A 14,816-nucleotide genomic window follows, 5' to 3' on the forward strand; every position below is an offset into this window, starting at 1 on the left:
CAGACAAGATTTTCTGTCCCTGTGGAAGAGCCAGAAAGCACCAGCTGGCACGCAGGGCTGGGAGCTTAGCATGGCTGGTGGGCAGGGTGTGGGAATGATGGCTCTGAACAACCTTCCTGCTTCCTGAAGCCTGGAAAGCATGGCAACTTTCGGGGGGGGAAAAGAAAAAAAAAGAAAAAAAAATCAAGCCGCTGATTTGGATCTAAATATGGATTCAGAAGTTTAAATTTCTGACTTTTTTTTTCTTTTACTGTATTACCCTTTTAGCTGGAAACCACGTCTGTGTCCCCCATCACCCCTTTCAAGTTAATTTAAAAAAAAAAGAAAAGAAAAAAAACCGAAATACTGAAGTACTTTAAATGCGTAATTACTTAAGAAGGTGACACACCACACAGCTCACTGCAAGTCAAGTGCTACAACCATTTACTAACAATGACTCACGGCAGATTCATTACACATTTTCTTTAGTTTATGTATTTTACCCGTCGAGGCTAGGATGTCAAAAAGAAAAAGAAAAAGAAGAAAAGGTGAGGAGAACCGCAGGGCTGCTCGTCCGGAGCTGCCACCGGCACGCTGCTCACCTGGAGACTCCCGTGTCCGCTTGCGTTCCAGCAGGGAAGAATCGGGACATGGCTCCAGAGAACACCAGCTTTCACGGTTTATCTGAAAAACAGACCAGAGTAAATCAAAGAAAGGCCAATGTCGCTAATGTCCCCGTTAGCCTCTTCTGCAATGTCACTCTGCATTGACCAGCAGATATATAGTTATGGCTTAATTTTGCCCCAATAATAAAAACCTCAAAAGTTACTTATGACTTTTTTTTTTTTAGCATCACTAAAAAAAACATTAAAATATGCCAAAAAACTTTATTTCCCCGTGGAAAGTATGATTTCAAGGTGGCTCCCGCTCAAGGCAGGAGTTCAGAGGGAGGATGAGCCAGCGTTTAAGCTACTAGTTGAGGACTGAAGAAATCTGGCTTCAATTCTCACTTCCATTTGTAGTGGGACTGCAGGCAAGATATTCCTCTGCTTTATGCCTCGGTTCACTATCTACAGAATAGCAATTCCTTACCACCCATATTGCTGTGAAGATAATTACCTTAAAGTTAGTAAGGCGCTCTGATAATGTGGAAATGAGGGCTAGGGAAGTGCCCAGGTCATGGTGAGAACCAGAAGCACTTTGTGTTTGCATTAACTGAAATGACGATGATGTTAGAAACTCCCATTTTAACACTTAAGACACATCACATGGTTAATTTCAACATCAGCCCTTATCATCTCACCCTGTCCCTCACCCCTTCCGTGACTTCCAGTCTTTCAGCAAGGATGACTGATCTGCTCTCAGTCTTCTCCCCCATCTGCCTCTGCTTTACTCTTTGTCACTTGGGTTGTGTTGTCCAACATTCTCACTCTGAAGTCTGCTGGACTATCCACAACCCTTGGCTCATCCAACATAGGCTTCCCATTGCTTTTGTCTACAGCTGGTAGACTCTGGAAGCCCCTTTGCTCCCTCTCCTTCAGCAGCTCTGCCGTTCCTCCTAGCCAAACGCTTCTATTTGTCAAACGCAAGCAAATCTCACCTGGACAATCCCATGTCACAAAATCCAGAGGTTGTTTCCCCTCCTGACCTGCCTCAACACACAGGATCTCGCATGTTATGTTGTAGCTAAAAGAAAGCTACTGAAATGGATGACACTGTCTGATTTTATATGCCAACTATTTTTCCTACCGTCTTTCTGGTTTTCCTTTTCTCTCCTGAAATAATTTCCTTTTCCCTCTCTCTGTCAAATAGAGAATTTTTGCTATTTACTTTTTGCCTCTGACGTGTCTTCAAATTTCCTCCATAATCCTGCTCCATTTTTGCAGTCCCTTGCTGGATTCTCATCCCCTTGATGCTCTCCTTTCTCCCATGTTATGAAATGCACTGCTTTTTCCTTTTTATTCTTTTTTTTTTTTTTTTTTAAATAAAGAAAAAACAAGACTCTCCTACCCTTGACCTGACTTGCTGCTTTGACTAATGACCCACGTCCTTCTTCCCTTTCTCGCTGAGATCATGGAACTTGTTATTTGCAGTCGTTGGCTGCTTCTCCTCACCAGTCTGGCTGCATCCCCCTGCCCTTCACCGGGGGGGGCTCCTGCCAGCACCTCCACTCACCTCCTGCTCGCTACACTGCAGAGTCAACGCTCCACTCCCCCGACCTGTCAGCAACTTTCTACAGCACATTTTTCTTCCTTAGGTTTTGTCCTCCTCCATACTTCTGTGATGACAAAATGGGGTTGGAAGCGCCTTTGACAGGTCAGCTAGTCCCTTTCTGCTGCTCCAAGTCAGGCTCCACTATAATCTGAGAGGTCTTAATCCGATGTGCCCTTAAAATCCTCCAGCAGCAAGGATGCTGTGACCTTCCCCAGTCAGCAACTCTTGCTGGGTGAGACAGGGAAGCAGCAGAGAAGGTCTGAGAGGGGAAAAATGAGCAAAAGTCTCCCAAGGGAGGCGAAGGAGACCTCGTGCTCTACCAGAGTCAGGTCTAAAGGTGACCTCAGTGCGTGTCCCACCTGGACATCCCTCCCCACCTCCGTGCAATTTTACAGGCTATTTTTCTTAGATATGCATGCACTGATGTACACTTACTATTAGTTGCTCGCTGCCTCTGCTCATACATATCCCATTATATACACATTCATCTAAGATCTCGTTAGACCCCTATATGTACATACATCTAAGATCCCATCCTTCCCTGCATCTCTACTCAATGCACATGTGCACACACCTGTATGCCCATCTTCTCCCTTTTGCATATATTACATATATATTAAATGAGACTATTACACATGTACTAAATGAGAGATGGAGAGGGAAAGAGAGGCAGTCTGAAGTCTGAGAAAGGCTTTTGGTAAGCAAAGACTCGAAACAATGATTTCTCGTTTTCCAAAGTGACATAAAAATGTTGAGTTTTAACTGTCGCACGGACAGTGGGTCACCGTTTGGATTCTTTCAACAGAAGAAAGATTCTCCCTGTTCTCAGCAAGGTTGAGGGGTATCTAAACTTAGCAATTAAACTTCACTGCAGAATTTATACATACTTTTTAGTCTTAAAAGAGCTGCAAAGTCAATAAGTATCACATTATGACTGTAAAGTCAATAAATATCATGTTAATATTCTTTTCTCTCCAGCCAAAGCAGAATCTATTTTGCAGCACACTGTCTTACATTTTATTAAAGGCAAATCTAGAGGTTGAGCCTGAACACACATAGGAGGACAAAAGCAAATGCACTCAAGTCCACACAAATGAAGGAGCGACCCACTTCAGTTATAAAATCAAATTCTGCCTCCTTCTGACTGGCTTGCAGCTAACTCCTTCCACATCATATTGAGCCTGATCCTCCTTACTCTTAAACCAGTGTATCTCCATCAAATTTAAGGGAACTACTCCTGATTTATACTGATATCCACTATTGGAAATTGATAATTAAACATCCTGTTCAATAATTAGCAGTAAGAAAGCAAAATAGGAGGAGGTTCAAGCCTATCAGTTGATTGGTAATAGAATAAACTATATTAGGCTGAATTAACATTATATTTTTTCCTTTAATAGAACCAATTGAGTCATTCACTGAAAATGCATTATAGACATTGGCATTTTTTCAAAAAAGATGTGAGTATTTTTCCCATTACCCAGCCAGCTCTCTCCTCTGCCCTGTGACTTTGCCAAGTATTGAAAACGTCTGTTTTTTTCTATTAAAAAAAGTAATGAGAGAGTAACACTGAGGTTTAAGGTGCTGTTTCAGATATACCTGATTTTGTACAAAATAAAACATTAGGAACTAAGTATTTATCTCAGTAGCCCTAATTCAGGAATAATCATCATCATCGTCATCAAAATACAAACAAAGGAAACCACTACTGTATACAAGTATTCCCTATGCCAAAACGAGCCCAGACAGGATTTGAGGGAGGTTTACTGCGTGCTCTCAGGAAACTGGGTGGTCCACAGACACTCAAAACACAAACCCCACTATCCACAGCACAGGACTGAGTACTGATATCCCTCCTCAACAACTGAATTCTGCTCGTATTTACTCAGGACTAGCAACTGCAAGTACAGACCGTAAGGGCTGTAGAGAAAATACCATTATAAAAGCACATGAACGTCAGGGGTTGGAATGCACCAGAATGAAGAAATTTGAAATGAGGTTGTCTCGAGATTTTGTGGACATATGTGCATTATATGTAACAAAACTATCCCTCCCTTCTTCCTTTAATCTCTGTTTTGCTAAGAGATGCCCAACGACAGGACCGCAGGCTGGTGAGCACAGAAGATGATAAAATCCCCACGCACTTTCTGCCTTGCCCACACTGATTATAGCCCATCGATTCTGGGCATCCCAAGTCTTTGCGGCGGGAGCAGAGGATGCAGCGGTGTTCAGATGGCAGAAGGGAATATGAAACAGCTTCTGGGAACAGAGTTTCAATACGCAGCTTTTGAAAAAACGCCAGGAGAGAACCAGCTATTTTTCCATGCAGAAGCCTGAATGTGTTTATCTGCAGCTCAGACACAGAATGAATCATGGAAGCACATCCTCAGGCACCAAAAACTGAATCCCGAAGGATTTGCTGTTTGCCTGTGAAACATTAGCAGACTAAATGTCCAAAGAGGGCTTTAGGACACCAGCTGGAGTTGCAAGCAGCAGACTGTTTGATTGCTCTTTCTGGGCACACTTGCATGTATTTCCTGACTCTCAGAGACGTCTTCCTGCAGACACTGAATTTGAAACTTGATGTGACTTAATGCAGAAACCTCTTTGCATAAGGAAAGGACGGTGCTGGACAACCTGCAAGACGAACGGGGCTGGGATGTCCTCCATCACGCAGGAACGATGAGTGACCTCAGCCTCTATTCCCAGGCTTTTCCTTCCTCTCCCCCCGCGTGACAGTCTTGGCTGAGGAGTTATCTAACCCTCTCCAGTGCTCATGGTCCTCTGCGGTGCCTGCCCATGAAAACCAGAATCGGGACCTCCTTCTCAGAAGGCATTTCAAAAATGTCTACTTCTGGCAGAGCGGAGCGGCGTAGGGCTTGCTAGAAACACTCGCCTCAGGGGCCAGCCGCTACCTGGCTCCCACGCACCTCTCCTACCTTTCCACCCTGCAAAAGTCCTTTTTCTCTCCCTCTGGTTTTATTTTAACTCTTCTTGCCTTCCATTTCACAATAAAGAAAACACACTGCCGTCTCAGAAAATCGTCCGCTATTTTAGAAGTTTGCACTTGTCAACCTCACTGGTAGCGATATAAATCAACATCTCTAGAGCAGAAGGAACCAGATGATTTTAACTTTCATTTCCTAGCAAATCTCTAGAGATTCATCTTCCCTCCATATTGTTTTAACTTTGCCCTAAATTTACAAGTTTCCATTTCTTTCCTTTCCCCCCCCACCAGCTTCCAGACTAGCTTGCAGCTAAAACCAGATACCACTGCACACAGGAAAATATTTAGTAGAGTAATTCTAGCTTGCTTGGTGTATCATTAAGTACTTGTACACCATACTGAGCAATAACTGACACTAGGAAAGATTTGAAATATCCATTGAAGAACAAAAATAGCAGAAAACAAGCAATACTTTAAATTCAATTATAACTAATTTGTATAATAACTGAAATGATACAATGATTTTTTTTTATTATTTTTTTTTATGCAAATCTTAATTATTCTCTAGGAACTACCTGTTCCTGAAAATTTCCTGTAGGACAGTTTTCATTGAAGAAATTTGTACATATAACTGGAATTCAATGTTTATTCTGAGCAACTTTCAACTTTACAATTCAATTTACAATGGAATTATCCAGTCGCCTCTAATTCCTGAATGAGAAACTAAAGCAACAGTTGATTCACTCCCTCCACAAAAAGCACCTTTCAAGAGCCTCCAAACCTCTTTCAAAAGGAGCATGAGAGATGGGGCACCTGGGGAAGGAATTTCCACTGTCCTCCTTCAACAGCTGTTGATGCAAAAAACCTCCATATACACAAAACTCACATTAAGAGCAAAAATCACTGCTTTGGCAATCATCTTGCCAGACAATATTAAGAGCAGACGTATCAATTTGCTTGCAAATTCCAGATTTTTTTTTTTTTTTTTAATTTTTTTGTAATCTCCCTGTGTATTTTCTTAGCTTTAGCTTTAGGGGAAGGTTTTACCATGCGGATGAGGAACACAAAGACCATTCTCCAATGTATGCCAAAAGGGACAAAGTGACAACACTTGCATTTCTGCAATGATTTCTATAGAGATTTATCTTCTAGCACTGTGAATATGCTACACTAAGCCTTTTACCTTTACAGAATCGGTGACACTGTATCAGGACAACATTTTTTCAAGGAGGTCCAAAGTGACCTCGCTCACAGCAACAAGTGAGCAGTGCTACAGAGGACTACACTAAAGGATTACACCAGAAGAGGCTCCTACAGCCACAGGACATTTTAAATGACTGAATAAATTAGCACTTTGTGGTGTAAGAGCAACGCTGAATTCCTAGAGTGCACTTTTTCCCCTGGCAACATCCCAACTGGGGAAAGGAACATGTGCCCCAAGAACATTTTCCAACCCTTGGCACTGGGATGTCCTCCACCAGCAGAATTAAGAGTCCTGGTAACAACAAACTTTAATTAAGCTTTAAAAATAACAGCAATGGCTTTGCATAAAAAACATCTCTTGACTAAAATGGGAGCAAAATTCCCACAAACATGTATGTGCCTAAGGTGAAAACACACTAGTTTCATTTAAGTTATCTTTCCAGTTCTAATTCTATACAAGACACAAACAGAAAAACTCAAAAGTTCTCCACATCATCATACACTTCTCTCCTGCTGTCCCTTCAATAACCAAACCAGTGCGGACAGATGCAGGATTAAAGTTCAGAGTCATTTCAGGGCCACAAAGTTTGATGAGACACTGCATACCCATCACCTGAGGACGGTATTTTCCCTCAGAAGAACCACCCCAAAGAAGGAATGAACATGCTTATGTGTCAAATAACCAAAAACATAAAAACGAAAAAGCTTTATAAGTATGACAACATACAATGGAAGAAACCTTACTTTCAGTTAATTTGGGGACCTTCTCCACATACTACTTTTAGCTTAGGATGCTGCAAATTGCACTTTGCCTTAGATGGGCAGGGTTCATTCCAGCAGACCTTCTCCAGCGCTGGGGTAGCGATATCTGGTAGCTATTTCTCTGCTACCAGAGCAGCCCTCTGCCAGGGAGCAGAATAACTAATTGATAACGCTGCCCCTTCAATTTCAAAACGCCTTAATTATTTTTATAACATTGGGCTGGCTTTAATTTCATGAATAATGTTGTGATCTTCAACTGGAAGCTGAATGGCATCTGTTCATCTGAGGAACAGCTAAATCAAACCTCGTTTCCCCAGTTACGAAAAAACTTACACCTTCTGCCTGCACGTAACAGTTTGAGCACTCATGTACAAAGGTGAAATGTAGATATAGGCAATGAGCATCTATAAAACATTTCCAGTTGCGATTGCTCAGTCTCCCATTCTCAAAGCAAGCCCATTTCTTATTTTCTAACTCTGCAAAGCACAGCCTGTTCATCCAGACTTGAACGCTTGTCTAACTTCACATGTATTTGCAAGGTGCCAGCCAGTGTGGTTTCCGTATTCTGTCCCTAGATAGTTCTATTTGTGGTAGCAGGCACAACATAAAAATGAGACAGGGCTGCCAACGCACACACGGGCACACTGAGACTTCCCATTTTGGGTCTTGGAATAACATACCACAGACTGCTTTACCCTGCATGTAGCTGCTCAGAGCTCAGTGAATTGTTCAGACAAGCAGATATCCCACGCGCCCCACATCTTTTCCCTCATCTGTTACAATGCAATCCCAGCAGGAAAGATGATGGCAAATTTTTATGCCATTTCTGCATCATCCAGGCTTCCCTGTACAGTGGCAAACCACTATGCTTACTAACCAAGTTCATCACGTTCACATTGCTGCAGTAGCAAAAAGAGCCGCAGTAAAGATGAAGTCCTACCTCCGACATAGAGGCTAGGACACCGATTTACCTGTTGCCTCTTGCTTTTTCGTATGTGGGGAAGAGGAAGAAACAATGTTAAAGCTAAAAATAATTGTGTGCATCAATGCCTAAAATTGCTGAGGGTTTTTTTTTTTTTCCGTAACTTCACAAGCCACTGTTTCAGGCACAATCTAAACAGGGAAAATTTGAGCCCCAACACACTGCCCCTTCAGAAGACAAGTGCATTGCAAAATAGTCGGTAGGAACCAAAATTCTGTTGTGACCATGTCTAAGAAAGGTTGCAATCAATGCAAATATAATCCCATCTATAAACATTTAGTAACCAAAATGACACAAGATCTTCTTTGTTCACAACTTGTTCCAGTTGTCCTTCTCCACCAGCTGTTTCTCCTTCCTATGTTATGATTACTGAGTTCCCCGTCTTAAAATGAAGCAAAGAACGTATTCATCTACCACACAAAGAAAAGACAGCTTGTCTGAGTCACTCTGTAGGCCAAAATGAAAGCTGTTTGGTGCTTTGCAGGTATCTTGTTAAAATCTCATTCAGATGAAACACTCTTAATGGATCCTGTTTGGGTTTGCTTTTGTTGTAAGGATATTTACTTGCTTTTCAACACTTGACACTTAAGAAACCCTGTCCCCTTAACTCACCAAAATACGATGACCTAGATAAGGTACAGTTTTATTTAAGTATCTTAATTAAAAACAAACCCAACAGAAAACGCCACCCCCTAGCTCCCTCATTAAGGGTCTGATCCAACTCCCATTAACGTCAAGAGATGATCTGCCACTGACGCACTCTAGTGCTGGCTTGGATCCCTAGATCATCAAAATTTAATTTCATCTACCCGTTATGTTATAGAAACCAGCTAAAACATGAAGAATGACTAAAAATCAAGCTACAGTTGATTGTAACTATAGCTGTCACTAGCACCCTCCTATTTTAAACATCTGCAGCCTGTACAGCCTGTGTTCAGAGCAGCAGTGCGTGCGCACACACACACATATATGGACACTGAGTCACTTGCAGGAACAGACAGTATAACCCACAGTTTTGAAACTCAATTAGGAAAATACTAGTGGGAACTAACTAGAGCCATATTTTGTTATAAAATCTAAGCTTAGCTGAACAAAAACTAATTTAGGGAACTGATGACATCAGAAATACTGAAGTCAGATAATTATAGTGAATTACATTTCAACCCAGGCATCCAGATATTCTTTATAAAGAAAAAGATTGTGTTTTTTATATTAGCAGCCGAGGTTGTCAGGGGTACCAGGTCTTCTCCCAAGAATTATTAAGCAGTCATTTCACATTAGTAGCGTGTGTACAATATGTCTACATTTTTTTAATGACTCATAGGGTGTCTAGAGATTGAATACCATGGGATTCAACCTGCAACCAGCATCATTAACATGAGAGTTCAAAAATACTCAACAAAATTGAGCTGGTAGAGAAAACAAGTTATGGTTATTTGTGTCGCTAAAAACCAAAGGATATACTGAATTAAAGGAAAATATTTTTATTCCTAAACAGTGCAAGTTAACAAGCGCTAGGTCTATTTTAGTGCAGATGAAACAGAACAAGAATCATCTGAAAATAAAATTTTTCTACGTTCTTGACTCTGAAACAAGGGCATGAAGCAAAAATCATAAAAAAGGAAGCCACATGATCATGCAGAAACCCACTGCCTCAGCTAAGAAAAGAGAAGAGAGAAAAAGGGAGAGGGAAAGGAAACGCTCTTCCAGGAGTTCAGATCCCTAAGTTGGGCTGTGTTTTGCAGTCCCTCTGACTGCTTTCCGATTTCCATCCACTTTGCCAGGAAACTGCTGAAGCTCCAAAAAGCTGTTACGGAGACAGGACATTCCCAGACTGCCACCATGCCATTTGGTGGAGCACTTGCTAATTTTAGATTAGAGGAGGAACACACTGGGAGAATTAGCCAAGAGCCACTCCTGGCTCTTGCTCCAACCCATCTTCACACAAAACTCACAACCAAACGATAAGACCGACAGCAACACCCTTCAAACACAAACAAAAAACAGAGGCAAAGGAGGATCCACCATGCCTTTTTTGGCAGAATACATCTTTCAGGGAACACGTGCATTTCAACCCCAAAAGCGACCACTGGAAATGAAAACCCTTTGCCGAACGGCACCTTACACAGAAAACCCACCTGCAAGCAGTGAAGGTTGCAAAACAGGAGGGGACTGTTTAACAGCAGAAGACAGGGAGATGGCCAGAGAGAGTTCTCTGAACAAGTATTTGATTGCATGCCACAAGAGAGTATCTGGTTGCAGGGATAATAATATTTGGCATGAAATGGTTTGATAGCACTCAAAGCCATCTCCATGCTGAAGGGCAAGAGCTCTTCCACCTGTTCCCCCTCTCTGCACCGTCCAGCTTGGGGGACGGGTACAGCGGGGAACAGATAGACCCGTTAGAGACGGGGAAAGGAACCCGTAAATAAGTGCACACAAACATCATACCTTTAACAACACAACATCTACAGTCCTGTCCACCTTGGAAATGTCGCACAGGCTGTATCGCCTCTTATGGCGTTCATACATTTTGTCCACACAGCTGGGAGCGGAGGAGCAGAGCCCACCATGAACCCCGGGCTGACCGCGGCCAGACGTGCTCCAGACCTCTCACATACGTGCTCAGAGGAGTCCCCGTGTCTCAGCACAGCAGCCTGTCCGAGCCTCTTAACAGGAAAAAGAAAATCCCAGAGCTGCGACCGGCTGATAAAGTCTTCTCGGAACAGATTTGCTTATACAGGCAACGCAGGAACTTATAGCAAACAAAAGATATTTGAAGAGAGCTTTATACATATAGGATTTTTTTTTTGCAACTGCTAAGAATGGTATCAGCCTTCCTGTTATAGTAATAACAATAATAAAAAAAAAGTTTTCCAGACAACTTTGATATCCAAAAAGCACCAGAATGAAAATCCTGCCCGAAAAGAGAACAAAAGCCAGATGTGTGCAGCAGGAACCCTGACGCTCCAAGAGGGAAGGCAGAAGGTAGGCTCAGCCACGACGGGTCTAATTCAGGGAAAAAAGAAAAAGAAAAAAAAAAAGCCGATCACCGTATCCAACGTAAATACTGTCACCAATGTGTTTTTTCTTTCATGCCCTCGTGCACTGAAAGAAACAATAAAAAAAGGTACTTTCCTCCTTTCGAGTCGGTCCGCTGTTCACAAGACAGGAGGGCTTGGGTTTGCGTTAAGTTTAAATTTCTAATGACAGCACAGGGCAAAAGGAAAGAAAATAATGAAATAAAGCCACTCCCTCCTGATTTGGGCTGGGACGTCACTACTTGCCTTTTTAGTCCTGCACCAGTGTTCTCCCAGCTTTCAAAATTTCTTTGCAGTTGTGGGAGCATGATTCATCTCTTCAGAGAGAGGAGGAAAAAAAAAAAGAGGAGGAGGGAGGGGGGGAAGAAAAAGCAGCAGCTTTTCTTTGCCAGCCTCTTCCACCTCTGGCTGCAGGCACCCAGTGTGTGTTTGCTCAGTCCAAAAAGTAGAAGCAAAAGTCGAGCAAAAGTCAAGAAGCAAAGGGACAAGTTTTCAGAGAGGTAAAAAGACTCTTCCCCTCTCCCCCAGGCCAGGTGAATGAGACAATTTCAGGCTTAACACTTCCCCAAAACAGGAATGGAAACTTATGATTTAATCAGTGCACATGGCGGGGGGAAAAAGGGAAATCAGCCATTTACTTTTTTTTTTCCTTCTTTGCAACACAGAGCAAAAGATTTCAGCAACTTGCTCTCCAGAAAATACAATTTTCCCTCTTTTATTCTAGCCTGAAAGGCAGAGCTTTTTTTCTTTAGGAAAAAATCCCCCACAACCCTAAAGTTTTTTAGTCTTTCTTATGCTGGGCCAGTCCGAGCGTCTCTCCCCTCTCAATAGCTCATTCACATCAGCTGGGCCCTGCATGCACACTGCCACATGGTTTCCTGTTTTCAAACTGCCCCCTTGCAGCCCCCCTCCGCTTTCCACCCCACCCTGACCTCTCGAGGGATGAAATCTTTCCATACTTCCCTGGCTTTAGACATTCTCTCATTCACCGATTCAAAAGGGAATGGGGGCGGTTAAAAAAAGAAAAGAAAAAAAAAAAAAAAGAGAAGAAAAGGGGAAGAGGGGATTTCTGTGGTTGGGAGTTTGTTGCGAGCAGAGCTTGCCACTTTTCTGGGCAGAAAAGCTGGAAACACAGGAATTGTTAATCCTGTGTTGCAAAGCAGGAAATGCAGACGTCGGAAACGGTGCTTATCAACCCAACGTTTAATTGCAGATCTCCAAAAGCCATCCTCCGCGGCGCCAGGTGAACTGGCCCACCTCCTGCTGCTGAGATTCGCTCCACTCGTGGAGCTTAGTTAAGGGTTTGTAGGTCTTTTCATCCAGCCCCGCAGGGTGACCCAAGTCCCCTGGTTGTATGAGGCGCTTTGTAACCACCAGCTCAAGCTCTGGCAAGGGTGACTCAAGCCCTGCAACCTGCCAAAACAGATAAAAAGTGAGTTTTTGGCATTTGCGTGCAAGATGAGTCTTCCAAAGGAGGTCTAAACCCATCTGCTGTGAACGGGCACTCCAGCTCCTCTCTTTCCCGTGCTACCCAGTGTTCTGGCCACCCAAAAACACTGCACCAGCAGCCTGCCTGTGAGCAACACAGAACTGACTCGCCTCCGCACCCATTTGGTGAAACACCAAAGAAGGGCAGTTGTACACAAAGTACAACTTTGGGCTCTCCTGGATATGACACCCCCAATCCGTACAGCCAGATTACCAAAAGCATAATTACCCTCTAAGCTTGGCAGACTCAGTAAGCAAGCTGAGAAGGGTGTCTTTTCCTAAGACTGCAGCACAGCTTGGTGGCACGGTGGCCAGCCACCGACCAAAGGTCCACCTTTGGGCATTGCGTCATGAACATGTCCTCATGCGCTGGAGCGGGCTGGGGACTCGCATCGGATCAGCTCCTCCTGGTAAGTGACACAGACATGCTCTTACCTACTCAGCGCGAGGTATCTCCCCCCACTTTCAATAGGCTCCAGTCTCTCCCTCACAACCCAAAGCTTCATCTCCACCACACCACCAGCTGAACTGAGGAGGATCTCCTCTATGAGGCTCTCTTACAGCTACAATCCCCAGCTCGAAATTTCAGCCAATGCCTCTGTTCTCCTCAACAACGAGCGGAGCTTCTGCTTTCAGTATTAGGACACACATGAAATGTGGTAGTACTTCGGGGACTTTCTGGAGCCACCAGTTTTCTCCACAAGTAATGAATCCCAGCAATCATGTGCCCGTCGAGATGAGGAATCAGAAATGGCTGTGACAGCATTCCAGCCCTTCAAACACTACCATAAAAGGCAGGGATTTCCTCAAATCTAAATTTACAAGACAGGAACCTATAAACAAAGTGTGTGAATTTAGTTCAGGTAAAGGAATTTGCAGCAGTTGCTGTACTTTGATGATGCTCTAATGTTTCATTATGGAGCACCCATATATTTTTAACCGATACAGCAGTTAAGTTTGTTTTCAGTTCAATCTAATGACGGCTGCTGGTATATAAGGCTGAGATTTATCCAAATGACATCTGTACAGCTCTGTCAAAGTGCTCTGCTTAATGTGCTTCACCTTTGAACCACAGAACCCCTCTGGCAACCAGAAGGAGATGTCCAGCTGCAGACTCAAGCAATGCCCACCTTGCAGAGCAGACTGCCGTGTGAGCATTGCTACTAACTGTGATAGTGCATCTTCCACAGAGATGCAATAGGTCTGACTTGTAGCTGCATCAACATCCAGTCTTTTGTGGCTCACGTTACCTCACCCTTCCTACAGGTAAGGAGAAATGAGAAACATCTCTAGCCAAAGGAGGTGGGAGACGCACTGGGAGATGTGCAACCTTCGCGGCAGGAAGTTAAAAAGAGGCGGCCAATTTTTCTGACCTGTGCACAAGCATCTTGGTATGGCCAAAAGCCACAAGTAACCCAATGCGTGACTTTGTGGGACAGGAGGGAACAGAAACTTCAGGTGGAAGGCGCAGGCAGGTGGTGAGAGCTGGCTAGGGAAGCTGCCAGGCCAGCGCCAGGCAGGGTGACTCTGGGCACAGGACATGTCCCCGGACTCAGTACCAGTCCATGCCCTACCTATGAATCAAGATGATGACCTGCCTTCCTCCATAATTATGTGTCTTGATCTAGTAAAGGTTGCCAACTGATCCCTTTGGACTACTCTACACCTTCAGCCACAGAGGGATATAATCAACACAAACAAACAAATAAACAAACAAAAAATATCCCCCTCTCTCCCTTCTCTTTTTCTCTTCAAATTTAAGCTTCCAAATCCCTAATTTGTTCCAAAAGTTTTTCTGTGGTTATGTTCCTGACTCACAGCCAAGATCAGGCGGCCAGTGACGACTACAGACACCCAAAGTCCATCTCATCTTCATTTCCAGACTTTACTGTTGAAGGGGGGGGGAGAAATGTAATATAAACAAATAAAAGAGAATATGCCAGACACACTCCCCCTTGGGAGACCATCACTCTCTTCCCACGTTAGGTGGGGCTTTTGCTGCATTGTTTCAAGCTAGAAATCTTGCCTTGCACACAGCCTTGTATACACACAGGCACGCTGAGCAGACGCAGAAGACAGACTCGGCCCGGACGAAGCAGAACAAAGGTTTCCAGTCTCTTTTGTCCATCTATTTAAGGCAGTCCCTTGAATGCCATGCGCATGTTTACACAGTATATAGTATTTATGCTCAGAAACACAA

At 43.5% G+C, this 14,816-nt stretch overlaps 1 protein-coding gene across 7 annotated transcripts in view; it reads right to left on the reverse strand.

Annotated features, from left to right (window-relative positions):
- AKAP13 (A-kinase anchoring protein 13) overlaps positions 1-14,816 on the reverse strand; it is a 228,407-nt gene that overhangs the window by 66,790 nt on the left and 146,801 nt on the right. For all 7 annotated transcript variants that reach the window (XM_076347955.1, XM_076347960.1, XM_076347959.1 and 4 more), the window contains one exon: positions 582-663. In XM_076347955.1, coding sequence (XP_076204070.1) covers positions 582-663 — 82 coding nt within the window. The remainder of the gene's footprint in view (positions 1-581; positions 664-14,816) is intronic.

The sequence above is a fragment of the Aptenodytes patagonicus genome, chromosome 10 (genome assembly GCF_965638725.1).
Source record: "Aptenodytes patagonicus chromosome 10, bAptPat1.pri.cur, whole genome shotgun sequence".
NCBI lineage: Eukaryota > Metazoa > Chordata > Aves > Sphenisciformes > Spheniscidae > Aptenodytes > Aptenodytes patagonicus.